Source organism: Hylaeus anthracinus, unplaced genomic scaffold, assembly GCF_026225885.1.
Source record: "Hylaeus anthracinus isolate JK02 unplaced genomic scaffold, UHH_iyHylAnth1.0_haploid 12002, whole genome shotgun sequence".
NCBI lineage: Eukaryota > Metazoa > Arthropoda > Insecta > Hymenoptera > Colletidae > Hylaeus > Hylaeus anthracinus.
In genome coordinates, this window is record NW_026534349.1 from 13,111,470 (window position 1) to 13,138,739 (window position 27,270).

General features: G+C 36.4%; 1 protein-coding gene across 1 annotated transcript in view; it reads right to left on the bottom strand.

The window, feature by feature from the left end:
* Positions 1-2,114: 2,114 nt before the first annotated feature.
* The window catches only part of LOC128891810 (TWiK family of potassium channels protein 9-like), a 102,343-nt gene continuing 77,187 nt past the window's right edge, over positions 2,115-27,270 (bottom strand). Inside the window, exons 3-5 of the mRNA XM_054151630.1 lie at positions 6,518-6,723; positions 5,484-5,772; positions 2,115-2,729 (exon numbers count right to left, since the gene is read on the bottom strand). Coding sequence (XP_054007605.1) covers positions 2,449-2,729; positions 5,484-5,772; positions 6,518-6,723 — 776 coding nt within the window. The 3' untranslated portion in view covers positions 2,115-2,448. The remainder of the gene's footprint in view (positions 2,730-5,483; positions 5,773-6,517; positions 6,724-27,270) is intronic.

Below are 27,270 nucleotides of genomic sequence, written 5' to 3' on the forward strand. Positions count from 1 at the left end.
AAACATTGAGTCGGTCTCATTGTCAGTTAGCGTGTCGTCTCCGAGCTTCGAGCGGAAGTAAACCATTCGTTGAACATCCCTCTTCGAAAAAGTCGCTCGATCGTGATCGTTTGTGTTTTTATTGGGAGAAATAAAACATATTAGGTGTAGAAATTAATCCTTTACCTTGGTATTCAATCGTAACTCGATTTTTTTATGTTAAAGTAATCTTCGATGCAGTGAAACGCGGGGCAGTTCGTTTAAAAGAAGCAAGGTAAATCTTTTTTTTTCAGATGACACATTGATTTTTTAAATTACTGGCCACTTCAACATCGTTTACGGATGTACGTTTTTAAATATTCGAGAAGGAGTAGATAAAAAATTGAGGAATTCATTGCATCGAAGCGGCAATTTTTTTCGTGGAAAGATTAGAAGATTTCCTTTGAAAATTAAAAATTCCCTAATTTTTCTATATACAGTCAGTGTAATAAGTATTCGTACAGGAATCAATTCAAAATAAAATTTTGTATATTTATTTTATTAATAAATTTCAGGGGAACAAATAACTAACAAACATTCCTAGATATTTTTAGAGTAGAATTTGTATAAATTAACGTTTATTATTTTTAATGTTAACCTCTTATTTCCTTTTTTATTAATTTTATTTTAAATTGGTTGCTGCACGAATACTTCTTACACTGACTGTAAATATAAACATATATTTATAGATATACAGTCAGTCCCACGAGTATTTGTACCCTGTACAAAGGATTGAAGAAATTCTGACCCTCCATTGAAGAAATTTGTCTAAATTAATTGAAAACTTTATTCATTCAATTCAGATAAATGTCTTCAATAGTACGTAGAGCGTACGAATACTTATGGGATTGACTGTACATACATATACGTTATACATATGTATACAGACATATTTTTATTTAGTTTTCATATAGTTTGCTTCAGAAAGACAACAAATTAACTTCCACACCTAATACATACACAGATACGGTTCTTCTTCACCCACGTGCTGTATCTACAAAATAATCCACCGTTTCATTGCTTGCGTTACTATTGGAGAAGTGTCTAGACGAAAACACAGATTTCACATTCTAGTAATATTAGAGCAAAGTTCGTTAAGAGTAGTCGTGGATTAACGTAGGAACGTCTGCAGGAAGTTCGGGAAATTCCTAGAACATTTAGGAGACACCTCGTATATCTTGAAGACATCTTACTTAGAACTTGCGTAATGCTGTTACTGGGTTTATCAGACACGGCATTACATGGTACACTGTCGCGAAATTAGACTGGGTTCGCTTCGGGTGGCTGTCGCCTTTTCATTCGCGCGCCAAAATAATTTAATCGACTGCGTTTCATAAAGTGCCCCGATGAATAGAGGCATTCGCATTGGACGTTAAAATTATTTGGAAATGTTTTTCTAGGCGGAAGGATAATAAGGTGTGTAATTTTCTACGATATTAACTATTTTAGAATATAATAGAATTATTTGATTGTACATCAGAGATGGAAAGTTACAAGAAAATTCGTGAAAATTATATCATTATAACGAAGTACATTATTTTTGATAGTATTAAATGTTTTGATTATTGTGATTGTTCCTTGAAGATGGAAATCCAAAACATAATAGAATAAAATTGTGTTTAACAGAAGAGTTGTAATTCAAATATTCGAGAATCTACCGACAGTAAAATTTCAAAATTTGGAATTACTCTCCAACTATTACTTTTACATTGCCGCGCTTGTCGTATCCAATGAGAATACCTCGTTATATCTGCACTTGCACAACTATTTATTCGCAGCGGTTAACGTTCGAATCCTTAAAGCTGTACGCGAAGATACTCTGTTAACCGCCGGCAATAATCTTTTTCAATCGATTTTTCGAGAAAATTTCAAACAGAAAAAGCTATCGACAAAAAGACTTCGAAAATCAGCCAGTTGACAAATAATTGTCGGCGATGAATCGATCGGAGCGTTCTCTCAGTTTCTTCGCTAATCGTCGAAGCGCACACTATGTCACTGTGATAGAACGATTACTTCTCTATTTTTAACATATACGATAAGTGTACCTATCGATCCAGGACGTTATCCTGTTCCGCGTGAAAACGTTCGTGAACAAACGTGTCCGGCAGGTTCGCGAACCTGTCCTTCACTCGATTACAAGGCTCATCGAGTCAATTTTGTCGACCAGGGGACGACAGAGTTTTACATCTCGGTGTTCTCTTCGGCCTCCTCGTCGACCTTGGGCAACATGTAAACACTAGGAATCGGCGGTACGTGATCCTCGAGCTTCAAGATCGGCTTGCAGTCTCTGGTGACGTCTACTTGATTGAAAGAGTCCTTTAGGATATTGATTTCGTTCTCGTGGGCGAACAGGCTTGTAGGCGGTTCTGTTCCACATATGTCGTTCTCGTCGGTGCCGTTCCTGTGGCACAGGTTGCCAGACGGAAATTGTCACGAGGTCAACGCGAAAGGATCCGTCGACAGCTCGTCCACGCTAGGGCTGGCTTTCACAGTCTCTTGCTTCTCCACCTGATGGCTAAGCCTGTGAACGATCTCGTCGTGGAGGATGTTGAAGCACATCGCCGTGAGCGCCATTCCGGACATTATGTAGCAGGAGCAGAACCAAATGGTTACGTTCTTCGACTCGTAAAGGCTTTGGCGGGGGTAGGAACCGGGAACCATATCGCCGAACCCGATCGTGCTCAGGCTCATGAAGCAGAAGTAGCTTGCATCTAGGTTTGGAACACGAAACAGGAGGTTAGCTGTGATAGGATACAAAGTATTCCGTTTTATTAGACGTGCATGGTTAAAGATAAACGTGGTTTGTGGCGATAGGTGTACAGTAAAATTTTAGCTAGAGATTCGCTTCGAAAACATCATTTTTAACTAAATCCTCGTTTCTTAGCACACGTATCGGTATATTTAACGCGATCATTCTGTACATAATCGAAGAATAAAGATTTTAAATGAATAAAATAAATTAAGCAATAGAGATACTGGGTTTAGCATATCATATTATAATTGTACATTAAAAAGATATGAAGGGATCTTACAATTAGTGTATGGTTAATGCTTGCAGAACGAACTTTTCATTCGTTTTGTCAGTAGACCATCAAAAGTGTACTTTATTGAAAAAGATAAAATTACATTTTTAGCTACTATAGGTTATTTGTGTTTTTACCTGTTTTCAAAAGGAAAACCATACTAAGTATTTTCTTGAGTATTTTTTATAATCCATTAACAAACGAAAGGAAGAAACATGTATTCGAAAGTAATTGTCACAAGTATTAAAAATATGTAAATCACACCTTCACACACTGTATAACCACATGTCGAGAGTGCATATTTTTTAAATGCATAATTTCAAGTATTTACACCTATTGCCACACAATTTGTTTACCTAAAAATTTCATCGGATATATTAAAAAAATGTAATTTGAATGTAATTTGAAATGTAAAGAGAATTGAAAGTTTAAGTAAGGTAACTATAGTTAGTTTTATGAAAACAAAATAATAACAACAAAATGAAATAGTAATCATGGTAAAATTATTAATTTAAATTATGATTACAATTTAGTATGAAATAATAATAAAAAAACAATGATCATAATTTGATTCTGTTGCCAAATAAAACCAATCGAGATTCAACTGTATTTGTCTTTGACATTTTCTATAAAAAGTTGAAACAACTTTAAATTCTATTTTTCGTTTTGGCTCAATCGTTTTTGTTGTTTTAGCATAATGTTGGTCGCCATGCAAAATGTATACAGGATGTTCTAGAATCATGAGCCAAGTCGAAACATGTAAATTCCCGATGCTAGGAGAGATCGAAATGTCCTTTACCATTTCGCGATGTGAGGCTTCGTTTCCGAGGTATCAGCAAGTAAAATGTCGAGGACAACTTTCTACGTGTTTTGTTTATGTGTGTGCGTTGTTGGTCTGTTCAAACTTTTGAATAGCAATGTATTTCCACCATTCATACACAAGAAATACATGCAAATACACGTGTGTGTACGTTACATTATTAAGAATGAATATTTTTAATGCATTTCTGAGATTTTTAAAAGGTTATCTTCATTAAAACGATACTCGAAAGTACAAGCCTTACATAGTTTTGTCGCATATGGACCAGTGCATTTTGTACATAGGTTTTATTGTTCATTGAAATATTTGTTAATCCTTTCAATAAAAATTAATATTCTTGTTACATTATTGACATGCAAAGCTACATAAAATAATATTCTTTTTAATACTGTTCAAAGAGAAAATATTTACGCGATTGTATGCTGAATGCATATATTATGAATTGCAGAAACAGGAATAGCTTGTGGCTTCAACGTGTATTACATATCAATACCATTATATTTGAATTTGTAGCACTAACGATAAAAATGTGCAGCTCTTTATTATTTTACGTGCTCCATGTATTTATATCTCGCAAACAAAGTCTTGTATTGCAAAATGGTAAAATAAATATTTTACTCTCCGGTTCATGCAGAATTTACTCCAATTTGTTCCAACTTCTCTCATAATTTTTAGGATGCTAACTATGCATCTTGAGAGTACATTGCTGCCTCGTTACATTATACGGTAGTTCTTAATTAATATTGAAAACAGTTTCTCACAAAGTGGAAGTCCTATGCTAATATTCATTAGTATAGAAACAATTTAAAATAAAGAAAGTAATTGCGTAAGCATTTCATGCTTAGAAGTAGAGTTGAGTATTATTTTAAATAGTAGACACTCTGTTTTATTTTAAGACGTGCGTGCAACTATGTAAACGAAATAGTTGCAAGTTGCAGTGTATTTTAAAAGGAAAAGATAAAATTTTATTTCCAGGATACAGAGGGGCTTTATTTTCCGATATTTTCTTTCGTTTTCAGTAGCTTCATTTGAAAATGTCTATTCTAAAGCAGATTTAATTCTGCTGAGTGTAAAGGGACTTATTTACTTCGAACCAAATTGAACAACCCAGTTGTAATTTTAACGATATCTTCTATACATATACATACACAAATAAGCATACCAAATATCAAAAGTTTATATCAAATCTGCCTCTAAAAAAATCATGAAAATTGCCTTGAAATCTCAAAAATAAAAGAGGTACCCTCTTAACCCTTTGACGAGTAAGTCAATATCAGCAACCGCAAAAACCATAATGTATCAATTTTTACAAAAATCTAATAAATGTCTAATATACACGTCGGCCATATTGAAACCGCCATTTCGAATTTCGAAATTCTGAAGGCAGATTCATAATCAGCAACCGTAAAAACCATAATGTACCAATTTTTTTACAAAAATCTACTAAATTTCTAATATACATGTCGGCTATATTGAATTTCGAATCTTTCATGTCAGATTCGTAATCATGAATAAATAAATATTCTTTCTCTCCTGCAAAATGCGTTAGGTCACATACGATACGTTTTCGAAAGACTAGTTGCCACCTTGGATAAACAGTATGGTTTCTCTTTTACACGTACCCACAAAGGACCAGCCGTCTAACTTGTGCAGAGTAAAAGCGCCTGCCACGATGTAGCAAACCATTGCGCCGAGACAAATGCTGATTGGTGCGAGTATGGTAACGTTGGGCCTGTCACCGGAGCCAAGACTCGACACCTCGTCCTTCGGGCTGGCTTTAATTTCCACTGTGCTCGTGAACGTTGACGCATTCGCGCGGACGTAAAAGGGCTCCTGCAACTGCAATTGTTGCTGCTGCTGCTGCACCAGTTCCTCTTGCTGACGCTTCTTCCTCATCCGCCTCTCTTTCTCCTGCGTCCGTGTCAATTTAAAAGCAATTTTTAAGATCGATCTGCCAAGGAAGCGGCACCACTTTTCGCCCGTTGCTCGGAAAATGCTCAAACATTCGCCTCGAATAGATCGACGCGAAACGGTTCACAATGCACCAACGAGGGGCACAATTCTTATCTCGATATACAAATCTCGAGCAACGGACGAAAGATGAACAATACTTTTTAGTCGTTGTCGATTCGATGGAAATTAGAATTTTTATTTATGAAGGACATTAATCGTCGTTGATTCTGAACATGGGGCGAGTCTGTTTTATGAATGAAATTAGTTGAAGCTAAATCTTATTACAAATTAATATAAAATTCATGTCTTTTAGTCATTTCACATTAAATAGCTTTAATATCAATAGAAATGAGTTACTAGTAATTTATAGTAAATAGTTAAGTAAATATAGGGGAAATATGAAAATAGATGGCGACGGGTTGAATTCAGTCCGTAAGTTAAAAGTTTCAACTAGAATCCGTCGCGTTTTTAAAATACATATTTGCTACTTCTAAGAAGAATCTAACTTTCACTCGAGTCCTTTCAGAATATGATACTGACTCTTGCAACAAGGTTTTCATAACTTGAAATTATGGAATTGCACTTCTTCGCGTTACAAAAAGTCTGTGCGATAAACGAACGTAGTACGATCGAGCTATCTAATTATCTAATTAAAATTAGCGATGCTTAAAGACTATTATTATAATTAATACGCGGCACTCACTTCCATTCGTCGTTCATCGTAGCAACAATAGCCGCAGTTTGAGCAGAGGCAGCAACAAAGGGCGCGTGTAAAGACACCTCTGGCACACCTGGATAAGAGACCTCCAGCACTCGACAGGTAAACCAGAGTTAGCGGGATTCCAAGGCTGGCGTAACCCATGGTTGCGATCTTCCCCCATGTAGATTTTGGCGCTATGCTGCCGCAGCCTGAAAAGGGATCGTTAAATATTTAAATGGGAAAGTGCAGCAATGATTAATGAAGCTAATTCGCCTTTTGTAGCCGTGTAAATTGCTGTACACCAAGGCTTGAATTGCAACTTTGGTCGAAGATCTTATAGAGTTGAGTCGCAAACGTTACAACAACAATATGAATAATGTTGAAGGGTTAATTATTGTTGACAAAGCCTACGAAATAAAGATTCGACCTATGTTTACTAACGCTTTTTTACTCGGTACAGTGTGTCTTATATACCATATAAATGTCGAATGGTTTATGTTTAAACATCCTCTAGTTTTAGTCATTGCCCTATATGAGGTCGATCGATTCTATTATTTTTTAGAAATGTTAGAGTGGTTTTGCAAGATTTGAAGTTATGAAGCTGTTGTTGGACAGTACTTGGTTGATTTAATTTTCTTCTTTTTTTTTTGTATAACTCTGGTTATTAGTCTAATATCCTGATCAAAACACAGTAACATTGTCCCAATTCCAAAACATATACCAAATAATTACTTTGGAAACGAGAGTTCCATACTAGGTAGAAAATGAATTTTATGTCCGCTTTTTCTATTCAGTTCTCCCTGAAAGTCGCAGCCACATTTCCCCCAAACCAGGGCTTCTTAAACTATGGATCGCGATCTTAAACGGGACGCTTAGCGAAATCTTGGGATCACGAGATTTTAATGTAAAATATTTAATATTATCTTTTATTTATGTTATTGCAAAAAAATGCAGTTGTGATGAAAAACAGGGTGTATAATTGTCGTACTTATAACGAATACAATTTTACAACTTTTTGTTCAATTTTTAATTTTATATTTTTCTACGCTTCTAAGCAAATTCTAAAATTATATTTTTTCATATGTTGTTACCTAATCAATAAATCATCACAAAATATTTAAATATCTTTGAGGTCGCGAATAAGAAAAAGTTTAAGAAGCCCTGCCCTAAACGAAACAAATAAGAAAACAACGCGCGAAGCTTTCACAGTCGCGGGCTCGGTCGCCTCTAACGGCGATTAATCGCAATATCGACAAATCGACCCGGCAGAGGGTGAGAAAATTTGCATAGAGAGTGCAATATTCGTAAACGAATGTTGCTCGGTATCTCGCGAGCCGGTGGAAAAAACGTCTCACGAAATCGAAGAACGGGGTGGGAGGCATTTTCGAGATACGAAAAACGCGGAAAAAGTAGGAGGGAGGGGAATCGATTGGGCTGACGCCGCTTAAGATAATGGATCGCCTATTGGAATTGCTCTGGACCGTGCATGATAGCGGCTTGGAGTCCATTGCCGATGGAATTGCACTCGCGGAAACCTCGCGGAACTGCTCGGAAGCCTATTCGTCACTGTCGTTTCGCCTTATCGTTCACGACGGTGTGACCCTTTTCGTATCCGTTATCTGTTGCCATTTGTTAGGGACTACAGCAGATTGTCAACTCGAGTTTTATTGCTCGAGGAGCAACAACGTATAGAGAGAAAGTGCAGACTACGATAAATCTGTTGATCGCTTCTATCGTGCTCGTTTCTCGAGTTCGACGATCATCTCGCGTTCTACCGTTGGGATCCTTCACGCTCGATTTTTACGTCGCACTCTCCTGCAGTTAGGTCAAAGTAGAATTAAAAGAGGAAAATCAGGAGGAAGATTAACTGACTCACTGCCAGGCAAAAAACCGTTTTGCCTTGGGCGCCAAGATTTAATACAGATGTGTCATGTAGGTTATTATTTTGATAATAAAAAGTGATACTAAATTTGTTGTTTTGAAAAGAAAATTTACAATCTGTATTTGCAATAATTCGTGACTCAAAAAGGTATAAACTTATCCCTTGAGTAATTGCAATCAATTTGAATTAAGAGACATCTCGTAGTTCCCAGTGAATGGGTTAAGGGGAATGAATTTGCTTATAGAAGAGGATATAATAGAGAAAGAGTTAGAATAGTTGGAAATAGTTGTCAGTACTGTTATATTATACGTAAACATTAATAATACCATTGTGACAGTATTACGATAATTGTTTCGGCAAATGGAATAGAAATATAAAAGTAGAATTGAAAGAGGAAAAGTAAGGGGAGGTAACTTGGTTGTAGAAGAGAATAAAATGGATGAATACCATCGTTTATATTTTCGTTTCTACGAATCTGTATTATAAAAGGTTGTTAGTAGTATTACATTATACCTGTAATAATTGTATTATTGTAATATTATTACGACAATGTTTAGATGGAAGAAACTAAGATATAAAAGTAGAATTGAATAGAGGAAAATTAAGGGTTCACAAGCATTTGCTTGCAGACGTGCACGTGTTTTCTTCTGTATCAATTTCACTTAGAAATGACTGTTGTCCACCGTCCTAAAATTGTACATATATAAATTTCTTGGATTAGTTAGAAATATGGAGTGGTGTACACGTCTCGTGACTGTGGTCGTATGTCCAGTAAGAGAACCAATGACAGAGGACCAGTTCTAACACGACAAGCTATTCTTTCATGGGCGAGCAAGTGGCGCGAGACGGGATCGCCTGATCTCTCAATTTGTTGATGTGCCGTGGCCAGCAACATCCCCTGATTTGTCAACTGCTGACTTTTTCTCGTGGGATACTTTAAAGACGAACTGTTTCCCCCCGATGTCAATACCACTAAAGAAATATACGTCTGTGTTGGAGAAAAAATTAGAGCTGTCTTGGAAAGAATATCGCACAATTAAAAAGATAATTTCGTGAAGTTTCAGCGGTGCACGCAGCTAAAACTGGAAATCAGGTTTAAAGTAACTTTACTTGAACTTAGGAAATAGATTTTCGGAGCATAAATGCGTAGGTTGTTCCATTTGTTTGCAATTGCAGACAAAATTGAGGGGAAAAAATACATACATACATATATAAGTACACGCGTACATTGATGAAGAAATAAATTTCTAACCTTACAGCTTTTATCGACATTCGCAAACGATTCATTAATTTATTTCAAAAGTAACGATGATGTATAGAGGATAGATAGAAGTATATGAAATTAGCTGTGATCTGCGGTTTCAATCGTGTGGAGTACTATTTTTTTAACGTCGTTCGCATTTGACCGCGTGTTCCTTCGCGAATCAGTAGATGACTGTCTTTTGTTTCTCGTAACTCAGATGTTTCAATCGATATTTCCGATAGCTGTGTCGCAACCCCTTTTTATCCCCTTAGGGGTTGAATTACGAAACATCCTTTCCTATTCCTTGTATACGTCATAAAGGAAACCTCTGTGCAAAATTTCAGCTTTTTAGATTCAAGGGTTTAGCTTGGACGTTGATTGTAATCAGTCAGGGCTTCATTCTTGTATATATAGATAATGCAACGAGTGTTTCACATAATAATAACAAGATTTGACTATTGTTTGTACACGCTTGGTGAATATTACTAAGTTTGATCAAAGATCGATTACAGCTAGCAGAGTCAGATGTTTGGACAAGCTTTGCAGGCTCGGATTCGTCTAGAACGCAACGAAGCGAGACTTGGAAAACTCATTGGGAACATGTCCAAGTTTGACAAGCTGTCTTATTGTTAGACCAAGGAACTGGTCCACAATGACCTCGTTACGCCCGCCTCTTGAACTCTCAGTCGATTCGATATAATGAAGAGTTCCTGTCCAACAAGCGCAAAACTCTAAGTCCGATAAATCATAGCGCCGTTCAGATATCGATTAAAGTGGTGGTTGTCAACTAAACACTGCTGAAATCAATGTTCGAGGTGTGCTTGCATGCGTATGATTGATCACATGTGTCCTCGAAACTTTAACATAAACGTTGCCATATACGCCCTTAGCTTCTCTTTTTTTTTTTGGGAAGCGATTTACATAATCTCTTTTCTAGTACTTGATACGTTTTTAAGGAGGTAAACTTAGCAGACTTTCTTGGTAATTCAGCAGATCGTTTAAAAAAAATATATTTCCTTGAAGATTTCTATTTCAGTAAACCAAATGATGGCATGTACAGTATACTGAGATATGTACAAAGAAATATGAGTCATTGTTGCATACAAAAAGAGTATGTGAAGTACATATATTTACATTTGTGTTAACATTTAAAGTGAAGAATAATCCTACGTAACTGTAGTTTGTTCTGAATAGTCAGCCTTATCTGTTGATAATAAAATTAAGTTATCTTAACAAGCGAGTTATTGAGAGCAATTCATAGTCATTGCTTCATTAATGATTAAGAAATGTTTTGATATCTTTAGTAGGTTATTAAATTGAGATGTAAATAAATTTTATTAAAATACTAAGTAGAGCGTAATAATTTGTTCAGTAAAATCTCAAAAAAAAAAAAAAAATAGACACAGATACGTTGTTTCAATTGCTAATATAATAAAACTTGTGGATTGCTTTGGATGACAAACGAATTTGCTTCATTTTATTCCTTGGAAGTTGTCTGTATTTATTCTTTATTCTAATTTGCATACTTTTTCTATCAGTTTATGTCACTTAGTTTACTAATCACCACTGCATTATCCTTCGTCTTCTATACTCATTAATTTTTCCATACCTGTGTTGAAAAATCTCTTTGACTTTGATTAGAAGAGCTCAGTCAGGCATTTTCTGATTGCCTGAAACGTTTCTGAAAGCTTTTTTCTTCAAACGAGGTTACAAGCTTTTCGATAACCCTGAAGAGTAAGGTGAGAGTTCGTTCACACCCGAATCAATCAATTTTTGTCACCGTCTGATTTGTCTCATGTGACCGAGCGTTATCCGGATGGAAAAAACATGTTTTCTATGAAGCGAACTAGCCCCAGCTTTTTCAATGCTTGTTTTCAATCGTTTCAGTTGCTGATAAAACAAACTCTCATATCGAACGATCGATCAAACCCCAACAGCACGAATTGGATTATTTCTTCCATATTCCACGAAAAAGTAAAATGGAAAAAGTGTTAATAAATTTTGGTAAAAAAAGTTAAAAAGAGATTTAATAGATGCAAGACTTCAGATATAGCGACTCTTGAGTACAATTATAATCAATCAGCGTAATATAATCGAAAGTATTAATTTCTTCGTTAAATCTCTCTCACCACTTCATTGACAATAAAATTATTTATTCCGTATAATTTGCCTCTTCGAGCTAAATAATTGTTGAAAAAATATTTTTCATAGCTTTATCCTCTTACGAGGTATCGAACCATTTCGGTTTAAACGAAACATCTTGTATAATGTGACACATCTATGGGGCGAATGCATTTTGAAATTCATTTTCTAGGCAAACATTGAAGCAAAATTTTTATTTTAATTAAATGGAAATGCATGGAAAGTGAAGTATGATTATGGCATTTGCAATTTCATATCTAGGGGTTGAAAGGGGTTCCAGTGCTGTATACCAGATACTCTCTAAGCAATGAATTCGTCTAAAAATGTAGGAACAGTGCTCGAAATTCGAACCAAATATTATTGAACTTTGCAAAGATCACTAATCCCAAAGTTCTCATTAAAACTTTAAATTTAAATTTCGACTGCTATGTTTTTGATATATTAAGTTAAAATGATAAGTGATACATGCTATTTTACTGTGGTTCCTCTTAAAATTTCTTTTTTTACTTCTTACGAATGTCTAACTTCAACGTTAGGAGTAATTTCGAGTTCCTAAAATATTAAACACGAATGTTTTAGAAACATTATTTCATTACATATTTTTCACAAAAATAATTTGATGAAATAACTCGTTCTAAACATCATTCACAGTATCACGTTTTTCTTCTGCCACAGTCTAAGCGGCAACGTAAGCTTCTAAAAATTATAACACAAATGGTTGAAAAATGCTGTTTCATTACATATTTTTGACAAAAATAATTGGGTGAAATATTTCGTTCCTAACATCATTCACAGTCAATTTCCTCTGATAACGTGCTTACTTCCGCGATGGAGTAGTGCGCGATAATACAGCGCTAATAATATAACTTTTAATATAGTTTAACGCTCGCGTTCCGTAGTCGCGGCTCCATCAGCGAAATCTGTCGGTTGGTAACACCGTGAGATGAGAAATCAATTAAATGTCTTTATGGCGGGGTGTGCGCAACGTATTGACACTCAAACTTCTGAAACATCGTCGAGAGCACGGGGAACGTCGACGTCGTGATGTTGGGAGGTAAAGTTTGCGACAACTGCATCTAACGTTGCTGCATCTCTATAATGCGCGGTAAATAGTTCTGGAAGTTTAGCCACTTTTCGAAACCGTCGCTCCGGAGCCCGAAAGTTCACGGTCCGTTCCTATTCGTTAATTACTCTCTTTAAGAACTCGAAGCTTCGTCTTAAATCGCTCCATAATGGTGGCCGCTGGTGGCCTGGATATTTCATTTTAACCCCAACTTAAAGAGAACGCGAAGCTTCTAATTATACCTGAAGTGGAAGCTTTCGAAACCAAGTATCGAGGAAAAAAAATTCGAGGACTCGCGATGGATACGGTACGTTCTCCTTTCGACCCGTTTTTTTTTTTTTACTTTGCATTTCTATCAGGAGATGATTATACTCGGAGAAGGATAGCTTGTTTTGAAAAAATTGGCACACTGGCTGAATGAGGTTCTATAGTGTAGTTATACGTCGATACGTAGCATAGTTTTGTGTGAAAATAAAATAAAGTTAGGGAAGGTAGTGCAAAGTATTGGATGGCCTTGGACGTAATAATTTAACACTAAAACTACCCAGACACACTTATTATACGTACAAAGTTGCAGTTCTACACTACCGCTCAAAAGTATCCGGACACTTGCTCTTGTTCCATAAAATATAGTTTAACTTTGTACGTAAAGTATTTAGAACGCTTATATATAGTAGCATAATAGAATTAATTTTGATATATAAATTATATAATGAGCATGCAGAAATAAAATTTCTGCATAGAAATACAAAATCTAATGGAACGGTCTCAATGCTTAAAAGAATTTCAAGTTCCACTTTGTTTCATCTCTATGGCGCAGAACGAGTTCAGGAAGTTCTTCGATATGTATTAAGTGTCTGTAAATTGTTGACAATATTTTCATGTTCTCTTGAGAGAGATAAGAATTAGTTCAAGATTAGTGCAATCAGTAAAATCTAACCGTGGCGGATACATCGATGAATCTAGTATTTAATTTTAGCGTAATTTTTAATTTAAAACGATAGATATTTCGTAAGAACTACTAATAATATTAATACATATGTATTTCGCAAGTGTCCGGATACTTTTGAGCGGTTGTGTATATCTTTGTAATTAAAGGGAGAGAAGCAAACTAATTTGTCAGTCAAATTAACACGTGATCAGAGGAAATTAACTGTGAATGACGTTAGGAACAAGTTATTTCATCAAATTATTTCTATGAAAAATATCTAATGAAATATTGTCAACAAATTTTGTTTCAATCTTTTGGAGCTTAAAATTAGATTGCCTCTAAAATTTCGATAAAAGCATTGTTAATAATTGAGTGGCTTTAGTGACTTTGAATGAATAATTAAGTACATGGATGTAATTGACTGGCTTGGTAGTATTAGTGTTGAAGCAGGTAATTGTTCGAACAAGAAGGGCTACCCTTGGGAACTACGTTAAGACGGCGTCCTTCAAAGGAAGGAACATTAAATTAACTACTGCAACACCATTACAATTATTTTAAAAATAATGTTTCCAGTGAATGGTTATGTATGTATGGTTATGGTATTGTTATCTCAATCATTAATATTCAAAAGTTCGTTCAATATTCGAATATTAAGTTCCATAATTTTCTGCTGATGCTTTTCTGCATCATTTTCAAGTTATCATTTCATTCTTTCATTATCATTACTATGACGCTGGTTGATGGGGTGAAACAAATTCTGTGATTCTTAGTCCTCTCCAACATTTGAAATTGCTACATATGGTTCAACGTTTTCGAGTCTAGAGCCTCCCAAGTTTACGCAATATTATCCCAATATTAAGCAACATCTTACAGTAAAAAAAATATTAACCGCAATATAAAATCTAACTTCGCTGTCAGCACCCAATGTTGATGACTCTGACTAATCTGTTTTTGAAGTAGTTTCCAAGGAGTCGATAAATCATTCGCGTTGTCAGGAACACGGGTTCGACATAATTGTTCCCCGACCCCTTTCCAGAGCTCAAACTGGGTTATTCTCGGAGCTATTTAAATAATTCTCTCGCGTATGGTCTCAATAAACGGGCAAACAATTTTTCATCCGACGCTTTTCAAAAACACCATATTACGCCTAGGTGGTGGGATACATAGTTGGCAAAGGGTGGTTAGAGGAGGAGGAGGAGAAGGGCGGGGGGAGGCATCGCGGAGCAAGAGGAAAAGCCGGAACGGTGTAACGAGATGACGGTATCGCGATAAAAAAGGTAACAGACACGAGACACGCGAAGCGGAACGAAACGAGAAACGGAAGAGACTCCGGGGATTATTTATATTCGCTGTAACCGCAATCCGCGGGCGCATTTTTCGCGAGACGACCGACCAAACTGTCTGGAAAACGAGGAGAAATTACATCGGTAAAAATAATAGACCCTGACCGCTATTGGCTGGACCCCCTTACCAATTTACGCCCGCAGGATGAGCAGCGAAACGATAAAGGCGTGCCTGTTTCACGCGGTAACGAACGACGTGACTTCTCTCTGTGTCTTCGGCGTCGTCTCTGTCGCGAAAAATCGATGCAACGCGATTCCCGACTGTACACACAGTTTTGCCATTTGTGGAATATATTGTGGCGGGTATTATTTATTTAAAAGAATTATCTTTTTACGAGTTTGAACATCTGGTGAATTTATTAAGGGGTTAGGCTATTCTAGAAGCTATCAAAGTTGGTACGATATCGAATGGGACGTTTCAACTTAATCCAAAAATAGAGAGCCATCGTTTGTATAAATTTGGAGGATTCTAACGTCACAGAATTCTTTAAAATTCATTCTCTGAAACGTCTGCCCTCGTCATTTGAAATTGGGAAAGACGAGATTATGTGAAACTAGACAAATTTATGAAAAACTGTTTGAAATGTAATTGCATGATGTACGTACGATTACTTAAAGAACGAAAATAAACTGGTGGCGTTATTGTTTTACACACATCACGCATTTACTTATACAGGGTGCGGCCGAATAACATGTACTAGTGGACTCAAGGTGATTCCTTATGGAAAAATAAGAACAAAATATGGAATAAAATTTTGTTCACTTGAAGCTTAGTTTTCGAGAAAATCGAGTTTGAAAATCCTATCCGTACGTATGCTGTTACGGATGATTTCGAGTTACAGTTCTGCTGTAACTGACTGCTTAGGCAAATAACTATTAGAAGAAGTCTCAGATCATTGTTTGTAAACACGATACGCGTTATACGATGCTCGACGAACCGTAACTTAGCCGTAACAGCATACGCACGAATAGGATTTTCAAACTCGATTTTCTCGAAAACTAAGCTTTAAATGAAAAAATTTTATTACGTATTTTGTTTTTACTTTTTCATAACGAACCACCTTGTGGCCACTAGTACATGTTATTCGACCGCACCTTGTATATAACCTTGTGGCAATGTTAGTCAATAAGACATATGTCCACGTGCGTTGAAAAATAAAGAATATAAACAATGAGGCTGGTCCATGTTTGGGGACGAAAATTAATTACGTTGCAAATATTTATTATAGACAAATAAATTACAATTGAATTAATGTGAGAGAAGAGAAAGTTGAACAAATGAAACAGAACATAATATTGACTTCGAATAAACTGTTTTCGTATGCCAAATAACATAATCTACTTCGTATCTCTCTAATATAATATAATATTCAAATATTATAAACCTGGAGGTATCCCAAGGTATGAGAGGTATCAAGTAAATTATGTTATTTGGGATAGAAACACAGTTTATTCGAAGTAAATATTACGTGCTGTTTAATGATTATATTGTTTATTTTTTGATACATTCAGAGACAATATTTATTGTCCAATAATGTGAGATTATGCTAAAACAACGATGCATGCGCAATGTTTGTATTCTTCATCATCTGAAAGTCATTCACACATTTCTTAACTGTGCAACGTATTTTTTCCAATTTCCACGCATTGTTCGTTGGCATTTAATTGGTTTTCTCACAATCCAACTTGCAGAAGCGATCCATGCGTTTCATTTATTCGAATATAGATATAATAGAATATATTATACAGATATAGATTATATAGATATATTATACATCGAAACACTCAAAATCCAAATTAACATTCAAAAGATCGTCTTTCGTAAACGATTTCCGATTGCAAGTGCTTCATTGTTTCATTCTTAAGTTCGTTAATCGTCGCTTAAGTGCTCCATTCCTTCGTGTCCGTAGGATAATAGCTTACAGTGACACGTAGTTAATCAAATAATGGAACATTACGCTTCCATTGTGTCACCGGAATCGTTGCCACGTTTCCCATGTCTCTTGGAAATGATCGCGATCTGGAAGAGAAAGTGGCCTCGAAGACCTTCCTTCAGAAAACTAAGGGTTGATGAGCCCCTTTATTGGAGCGACGATAGCCATCACCGCGGCCATTCCCGTTAGAAGCTCGAATTCCTCGAGGAGAACCCTTCAAATATCTCGAGGAAAACGTTCTAGCGAAAAGTTTCTTCGACATATGTAGAAGTGCCAGCAGTTACAAAATTTCACGAAGCGGAAATAATTATAACCATTGTATAACACTGTTCAAGATACGATTCTCTTATATTTTAGTTAATTTTCAAAAGTAAAATGCGAAAGATATCAATCGCAGTTTCCTAACATTAATTGATTTGATAAAATTTAAGAAATGTTCAGTAAATTTACATTTTTGAATCGATATAATTCATCCTGATCGGAGTAGAAAAATAATATTTTTGACTGCAATGTGAATGTAAATGGTAACTTTATGTTTTCAATTTCAAAAATTTATAAAGCTAGGAATCACCAATTTCTTTGACACTTGATTAACTTCTTCTACGTTTTACTCTGGGATCTTTTGTTTTAGTTAAAAATCTATGCTTCTTTATTTAGTTTCCTCCTGTCGAATCATAAGAATAATACAGTACGATAAATAATAAAATTATGAATAACCAAGTAAAAAGAAAGAAGCAAGTAATAACTTAAATAAACGATCTGATGTTGGAAAACTTGCTCATAAAAATGTTCCCAGTCGAATAGATTTCGACACGGTAAGAGTAAAAGGAAAGGTGTTCCACGATTCTCTAACTTTTCCCTTGCTCGAGTAAACGACCTCGTTAATCACATCCAAACCATTCCGTATTATAATAGGTATACTTTCATTTGAATACGCAAATATTCGAACACCGTAAGAAGAGATTTAACGTGTTTGACCATAAAATTCAGTGGATGCTATAGTGACCAAGATTTTCTACAAACCGCGATTACCTGTGCAGTTACTCGCCGTTGAAGCATTGCGATAAGGCTTTACCACCAGCTGCTTTTACGACATGGACGTGACTTCTTCCCCTTTTTTAAGATTAAAGAAACTTTACGTACAATTACCGCGACGTTCGTATTTTATACTTATACATACGAAGACGTAAAATTCTAATTAAAATTGGAGAGCCTCGGAGCCTTTCCTACTTGGCTTTTTTCACCGACAGACGCATCGTAAGCACGCGTTAGAGTAGCGTCGCGATGTCGTTTATATAGGTCAAATTAGAAGGGAAATTGGTAACTGGAATTCGCGAACGCAATATCATGTTTCAAATTTGCAAAACTCTGTTATTAAAGAGCACCGATTAACAAATAACCATGATGTGAATACCAAGGATTTTCCGACAGGGGATTTAAATTTTGGATTTTTAATTACCAAATACGTTAGCGTAGCTTTGCTGGACATTCAAACGATTCTATTTTTAACGTTTGTTTGCAGTCATGTATACTGTTATTTTAAATACAAAATAGAATATATTCCATGTTATTTGCGTTCTATTAACAAATACAATTCTGTTTTTGAAACGGGACTTTAAGACTTTGTTAATGAAACGCAACTGGCATGCAGGATATTCTATATTTTTTATTTTAAATAATAATTTTAAAAATAAAGATTGATAATACATGAAAAGGAAATTAGATTGGCGAAGATATAGAGTAAGAACAATTTTCATGTACGTTAATATGAAGTATTTCTGAAATCGTGGTCTTTCTGTAACATTTCTGGGTCAACACCACTTCGCCTCGTTCCAATTAACATCATGGTTATTTTTTAATCAGTGGTCTTTAACGACGGAGTTTTCTGAATTTGTTGAACTTCTATTGCGTTCACGAATTTCAATTTCCTAGTTTCCCACTGGTTTGACCTACATAAACGACATTGCATGCTATTCTAACATATGCTTACGATGCGTCCATTGCTGGAGAAAGTCAAATAGAAGTTTCACATCACACATTATACAAAATGAAGCCTTAGTACCTTTGCAACAGCTGCGAACAATTCTAATTTACCATCCCATCATGATGATGACTTTTTTTTCAAAGAAACTTTGTAGTATTTTCGTCTATAATTTTACTTATGTATTTGTTCATGTTTCAAGAAGGTGTACAAATTTCTATAATTTGTAACAAAAAGATTAATATTGGAAGAGCTATAAGCTGGAGCATAAGCTTAGCTTACATCTGAATTACTACATGATTACCACGATAACTGACATCTTTAGAAATAAACAATTCAAAGTACTTTCTAGTGTATAAAATTGTCTTTATGGTTCGTACTAAAATCGTTTCAAAAATGTGGAGTATAATAAAATAGTAAGAATATATAATATAAAACATTATATAATAAATATTAATTTCTCAAGACATTTTTAAATACATAGTCATCGTCAAGAGTCAGGGATTTCACGAAGAACACAATTCAATTCCTCAAAGACCCTACTCGATACTACAAAATTCAACCCACCTAGATAATCAATATATTGTTGCGACGGGGAGTGGTGCTTCGCGGAATACTTATTATAAGAAACAAGATAATTAAACAAACAGCAACTCAAAGCTTTTGTTAATACGTTGCGTATGTTACTTTGCTCGTGCAACGCTCTTCCATGGCCCGCACATTTTTACGCGCGTCGTATCTCATCGTACCTCGTCGTAACTCGTTGTAACTTGTCGCCGATCTCAACATTTGGCTTGTTAAAGACGAAATATCTCGTCACCCGTACTCAATGTGTTAACCCTTTGCACTCGAGGCCTTTTTTTCTGTTATCTGCCAGCAACTTGAGATCTAGACTTGAGAATAAAGTCACCCTTAGTACCTCGCGGACAATCATTTTATTGACACTTCGAGCTCCAAAGAAATTAAACCTAAAGAAACATTAGGTATTGTAGATTTGCTGCGTGAATCCTAATGGTGACTGTGAGTCACCTCTCGAGTGCAAAGGGTTAATAACAGGTCAAGAATAAAAATATACTTAAAATATCTTGCGATTATTCAAATAGTTACTGGTTCCTCAATAGCAACGGGAAAGAACAGGGTACTCGCTTCCGCTCGTTCAAAGAAGCAGCTTCACATCGTCGCGGAAGATCTTTACGTCGCCATATCTTCATGCATCTTCATGCATCTTCATGCCGTCGCAACAATATTATCCAACAAACGTAGTCGCACCAATAAATCGACGCTGCTCTAAACCAGAATATAAAAAAAATTCCTAATAGAATAAAACGTCGCGTACAATGAAAAAGAACGTAACAGCGTCGTAGCTCGCAATCAAGACGCGTTCTCACGCGGTATGATTTACGGAACGCGGTATCCAGGACGTGCTAGCGCTCGAGAACAGGCGACGTCGACGTGAACGACTTATCTTGCGGGTAGCATTTACGTCCCGGTTTCAGCTGTTTAATTTACCGCTCGAAATAATTTGCATACGGCAGGACGAAGCGTTTTCGTCGTGCAATAACATCTCGAAGATGAGCCGTGTGCCGCGTTAGGCGAATGCATCGCGCCACACGCTGCCGACTAGCGCCGGCGGGATAGGTGAGCGAACAACCCCCGTTTCGCCATCCCTGACATCCCGCTCCCTGCTTCCCACGGTTTGTCGAGGTCGTTTCGTGGCACAGGGTTGTCGGGATCCTCGACGTAACCCCCGAGGTCGTAATGGTAAGTCTCTCCGTGCGAGGACCCGAAATTAATAACGCGACCTGGCGCAAATACGGCGCACATAATTAAAGCGATATTACGATCCGGGACAGCGGGTGTATCGTCTACCAAGCCGGCTGGCTCTGGGCGGATGTTATTTAGCTGCGAGCCGTTGGGCCGCGACTGAATGCTCTTCAATTCGTAACTTGGACGAACAGAGGGGCGAGGGAGACTGTTTGCGAGCAGGTGATTTATATTGATCCCCTGTTTCGATGAACGAAGGGTACCGGACCTGGAAACGCCCGGATAACGAACAGTTCCGTAACTCGACGGCGAGCTCGCCTCGAGGATCGAAACCAGCGGTTCTTAACTCTTTCGACCCCAGTGGGACGTACACCCTCGTTCATAAATATGTGGACATTTAATATCTTCGATGAATAATTAATATGCACCGGAAATGATTACTATACAACTTTTGTTGCCAACTTCTATATTGGATGTGTATTTAACAACATTTAGTAATATATTCACATATTCAATTTTATAGTGGAACTATGGAATCGTTTAGATAGAAATGTTCAGAAAGAATGTTCAATATATCGAAAACATTTATGGCGAAATGCTACAAAACAAATGATATAATATTGCTTCGGATACAACGAAGAAATTAATAGTGTCCAAGTTTGGTGAAAGAAATTTTAACGTTATCCAGTTATCTCTATAGTTTTTTTTATCATCGATAATGTGATATTAAAAAAAAAGTATTAATAAAATATATTCGCAAATGCAACATAAACATATCGAAACGTAAATGATAGAATTGATATTAACAGATTCGCAGCTTTTATTAGGTATTTATTTTTATTAAGGAAGTGTTCACATACTTCTGAGCGGGGGTGTATATGTTCCAGTAGGGTGGTTCTTCAAACGGTGATTTTCCGAGTTTATCCCATTCACTGGCAACTACGAGATGTCTCGTAGTTCAAATTGATTGCAATTACTCAAGAAATAAGTTTAGAGCTTTTTGAGTCACGAATTATTGCAAAACGAGATCGTAAATTTTCTTTTTAAAACAACAAATTTAATATCACTTTTGATTATCAAAATAATAACCTCGATTACACATCTGTATTAAATCTTGGCGCCCAAGGCAAAATGCTTCAAATTTGCCTGCCGTTGAACGAGTTAATATTCTCAGCGTCTTGAATGCTTTGAAATAACTAAAAATAAATTCCTTAAAACTCTCAGCTCTCTATTTCAATTCTTAGTACCTACGCAAAAAGGTCGAATTCTTCCACTTAAAATATAGAGGAAAGAACTTGTTGCATTCTGATTTTCATATTTCGAGAATAAAATAACAGAAATATTACGAGATGGTGTACTCTTATAGGAAGTCGAATGCTCTCCAAAAAAAAGACTTGTAAAAATCTCGTAAGTCTAACCGGTGTAAAGTTAGACACTGGCAAAGTTGAATTATAAAAATTTTCAAAGTACGTTAAAAATTCAGAAAAACAGACAAATTCTTATAATTTACCGCTAGGTAACTCTTTGGATTGCAAGCGTGAGACTCGTGATATGGAATTTTGGATGAACATGGAAAACACGAGTCTGATATGTCGTATGAAAGCGCGCAAAGGATTTTTTACCTGTTTATGGAATGTACGGTCCTAAAGCAAATGGTAGGACTAGGGGTTAACACGTTGACGACTAACGACTGTGGTAGAAATTGGCCTATTTTGGACCTAGCTGGGAAAGAAACATTTTTCCACATGTTTCCTACAGGCCTTAATGTCTTTTTAATGTTACGAGGACGATGCATACAGCTGGTCAGTAAAAGATTCGGACACTGATACCATTTTCACATTTATGTTCTATATTATTAGATGGATGAGGAGCTACAAAAATGCATTACATTATGTTACACTACAGTATATTGGGCATATATTAGTTGAATATTGTTATTAGTTGAAAAACTCCGGGGAAAGAGATAAAACGCAAAGACTTTGTTAATACATTTGTATCTCGTCTCCTTTCTTCGCGTATTACGTAACGAATTTATAATAAATCAGTTTACACGGTTCCTTTGAAAGATAACGTTTTAATAATAAGTTTCACGTATCCCAAGCACGTACAGTTACATACGAAATGTTCTTCTTCGCAACGTCACCTTTCTCAGCAGAACAAAACAGACACGAACACGAAAGCGTATGTTTTAATTACATTTGAATTATCATATCTTTGGAATTAGAAAGTGAAAGGGCAAATCAGTTTATTAATCTTAAAATGACTAAACATCATCGAAGAACAAAATAGAATGTAACACTATTGTCGGCTTATTTAAAAGTAGTCTGCATCTTTTGTTAGAAAAGAACTTTTCATATTAATATGTAGCGCGATACACAATTTTGGTCATAAATTCGCCGTTTCCGAATGAAATTGTTTGCAATTTTTATAGATGCATATTAGCTCATATTGATACACTATTGTTTACCATATTCCAAAGGAATTTCAAAAAGACTTGCAGGATTACAAGACTTATACATATTTTTCAAATATTCGGGATGGCATGTATTTTTACGGTTACTTACCTATTTTGATTGAAAGCAATTAAATATAATACAGCAGGATAGTAATTAGCAACACCTCCATTATTTTTATAACACATTCTTCGTTCCTTTCGGCATTGAATTGACTTCTTTTTCATATGTATGTGAATACAGATTGACCGATTAATTCGTGCATACTGTTACAAGGCATATTAAATGCCTCATTTGTTTCTTGAAATCAAGCATCGAAAGTAGATAATCAACGACACGGTTAATATCGATAGGTTACCGGTACATAAAGAAAAAAAAGGATGGAATCCCAAAGAACGAGAAAAGCGCAAGCCTAGAAAATCTAGGAGGCTACAGAAGTGAGAGAAAGGGATGGAAAAGTGCATAGGGGAAAGGAATGGAAACGATGAGGAAGGAAGCAAGATGAAGCATCGCGAGAAGCAGGCGAAAGGGTACGTAGACCAAGGAGTATACCGAAATAGAAAGGATGTGGATGGAATACCGAGGGGGTTCCCAGGGACGGTGTATGCCTCTGATGTATGAGATACTTCTCTGCGGCAGCTTGTACACGCCGACAGCGTCAGCGAAATGTTGTCCCATAAAGTATATCTTGCGCGCTGGCTTATGCTGCGAGCGGGCCAGCAAGATGTTTCTGCTTCATGGAAACGCACATTTAGGGTGCGAGCGCTTTGGAGTCGACACCACGGGAGATAAGACCGACGATAGGGTTGAAGGATAAACCACTTGGGGGCTGTTCGATGCCCTGCTGTGTTTTGTAGCTTTTGCGCTCGCCATTATCGTCGTTGGGGATCATCGACGAAATTTTGACGTCAGCGTGTAATTACGTTTGTTGATTGAGATCGTTTACAACCGGTAACGTTACATTTGAAGGCTATAGTATTTAGACAGGTTTGTAATATAGAATATTTCAGTCACAATGGACCGTAGTCGGATAGGCAAGTTTCATAATTTATAAACGACGATGGAATATTACTTAAGTACTTAACAAGTACATATAGAGAAATATGACGGACCTCGTAACGGTTTCAAAGAAAAATAATAAAAATAATAATTCAATCTCGGGCGAAAATTCTTTTTTCTTAATCGTTGGCTAATCGTTACCGTTTTGCAGTGTAAGACGTTTGTATCTCGTAGAAATACGTCGTGCGGGAACAACGAGGTGCGGGAATAAGGATGCGATAAGGTGGGAGCATATATCACGTGGAAAGCCATTCGAGGCTATATATGTATGTTGCGAAACCCGTCCATGGGGTTGCCGTTATTGTGGCGATTTTCGCAGCGAGCGTTTTACGATTGAACGGATCGAAGCAAATTGCCGACTTTTTACGAAATACGACCGAGATCGAAGATAGACTAGCGAGGAACAGGCCTGCAACACTCTCTGCTAGTTGGTGAAGCGTCGAGGAATATAAAAGATGAGAAGTGAACAAGCAAATTTATTATGGGCCAAACAAATATTTGCGTACACAGTTTTTTTTTTTTAACGTAATTGCCTTTAACGACGCAGTATATCAGTGTGTTCATTATTCTCAAAAACAATACGTTGACTTAGGAACGTTAATAATTTACTGTTTAGAAGTAGTACAAAGAGATGATAATTTTGTAGTAAAGAAAGTATATTTGCACACTTACGGTTTTTCTTGAATGTATATACGGAATGTTTCGTTCAAATCAGAATGATTAAATATCTCACGAGGAGATGAAACTATAAAGAAATGTTTTTACAAAAGTTATTTGATACAAAGGGGTGGATTTAACAAATAAATTAATTTGCTTGAATGGAACCTTATATATTTTATCCATAAGACGGTAGCATTTGTTTAGACGAATTCATCGATATTTATTGTAATATAAAGCCTTAAATTGGAGGTCGTATTTAATAGATTTAACATAGTCGATCGAACAATGACAGAACATCTTGAAGAAGGAAAGAAGAAAATCAATAAAAAAATCCAAAAGTGTCTCACTTCTTTACAGGCAGTTATCTTAAAAAAAAAAAAGTGAGTTGCGAATACTTCCTTGACCCACTGTATCTAATTCCATGGCTCCACGAAGAAAGGATCAGGATATCTACATACTTGATATACGAACTGGTTAATAATTCCGTGGACATCATAAGTATGTCGTGGAAATTTGGAAGCCGACCAAGAAAGTTTCGTGAAAGATATCCCATTATACTCTACCCTATATTGAAACTTCCGAGACGAGGAGTCGTTTATTAGATTTGAACTTGGACCTTGTCCAAGATTAGTTAACGTGTAGTTTAATCAGGACACGTGTATCGAGGGCGATCTTGCGGTAACTTTCTACTATTAACGTTTGTTTGGGGGAGAGAGAAAGAGAGAGAGAGAGAGAGAGTCAGTTATTCAAGGATCCTTGAAATAGTTTCATTCTAGAGTATAAAGTGAGTCTTCATAGTTTGCATTGGGGATGTTAAATATAAACTGTTTTAATAACAAAACTAATAAACTATTATTGGTGTTGAAAATATACAAACTAGTGTAAATATACCATAAGTATATTTCTATCGATTAGAATTTTACATTTTAATATTTGACATACTACGTTACTCTACATTACGCCACATTAATATATAAAATATTAATCTAGACTGACATTACCTTTTGCATACTCTTACTTAGTATCTTGAAAGCTTTCTTTCCAAATACTGAGTATTAATAAATACGTAACCAACAATACAATTAATATATTCCAGAAAGTAAACAGTGAAAATAAAATGCCTATAAACAGCCTCCTGCTGTTAGAGCCCCAACAGACGTGTACGGAAGACAAGTCTAACGTAAATGTAATGTACAGAGTTACGATAACGCGAACTATGCCAAAATGAAGGAGTTACGTAAGGCAAAGTAATGTCAACGAGAATAGGAATAATTGTATTGTGATGTATGGATTCAGTGCAATAACTAAAGTGACAGTTATGCACTTAAAAAAACCAAGCAAGCAAGCAAGACGAAGTCTTGTCCAGAATTCCAGCTGAGAATTCGGACACGCTGTTCAGAATGATAATGAACATTTTTCCTTGGCGCGAATTCGTCTCCACTTCGTCGCTGGAGTGTCGCTTACCATTTAATCGACGTCCGTGGAAATTTGCCTTTATTCCAGCGACGATGAGCACCGCCATTTCGACGACTCGAATACGGTTCCCCTCAGCGTAATAAGAAGCGTCACTGAACGTTCACAAGGATCTGGAAGAGTGCACGAAAATTCCACGGAATCCCGGAAAAATTTATAGCCCGGATGTTTACCGACGCGAAATTCTCTCAGGCGCCCCTAGGCAAGGGTCGTGGATAGCGCGGCTTTATTTCGTTTCACTCCTCCAGCAGGGAGGTGGCTATTAGTAGTAATTACTGGAAGAATAAGTCTCTACTTAATACTTCCTTCGTACGCCCTTTCATCTTTTGCCTCCACGAGACGGTATACTCTCACCACCGTCGCCCTTCGACGGTTTAAGCTATCCACCACCGGATTCGCTACATTTTCTCGCCCGAAACTCTCTCATACGTGTACTCTCCTTCATTCCGGCTTAGGTGGCATTAAACGGTGAGAGGGAATTATCACTCGTGGCTCAATATTCTGCTTCCTTCGTAGGTACACTCTCCTGTATTCTCAAGTTTGATTTTTGTCGCTACCAAGGGTGCAATCTAGTACTTCGCATCGAATATCGCGGTTTCTTCATAGTTTTCATTTTTGTGTGAATTAGCTTGATCGAAAGGAAAATTATATGTGTAGATTTGTTGGTGTAGTTTAACGAGACTTTCTTTTGTTCTTTTTTCGAACTTTGTTTTAGTAGATGATTGTATTCCGTTTGAGTACGATACCGAAGAATATTCAACTTCAATGATATACCTGAGTCCAGGTACTTTGTTAATTCGAATTGGAAATGTCTTAAGAGATTACTAC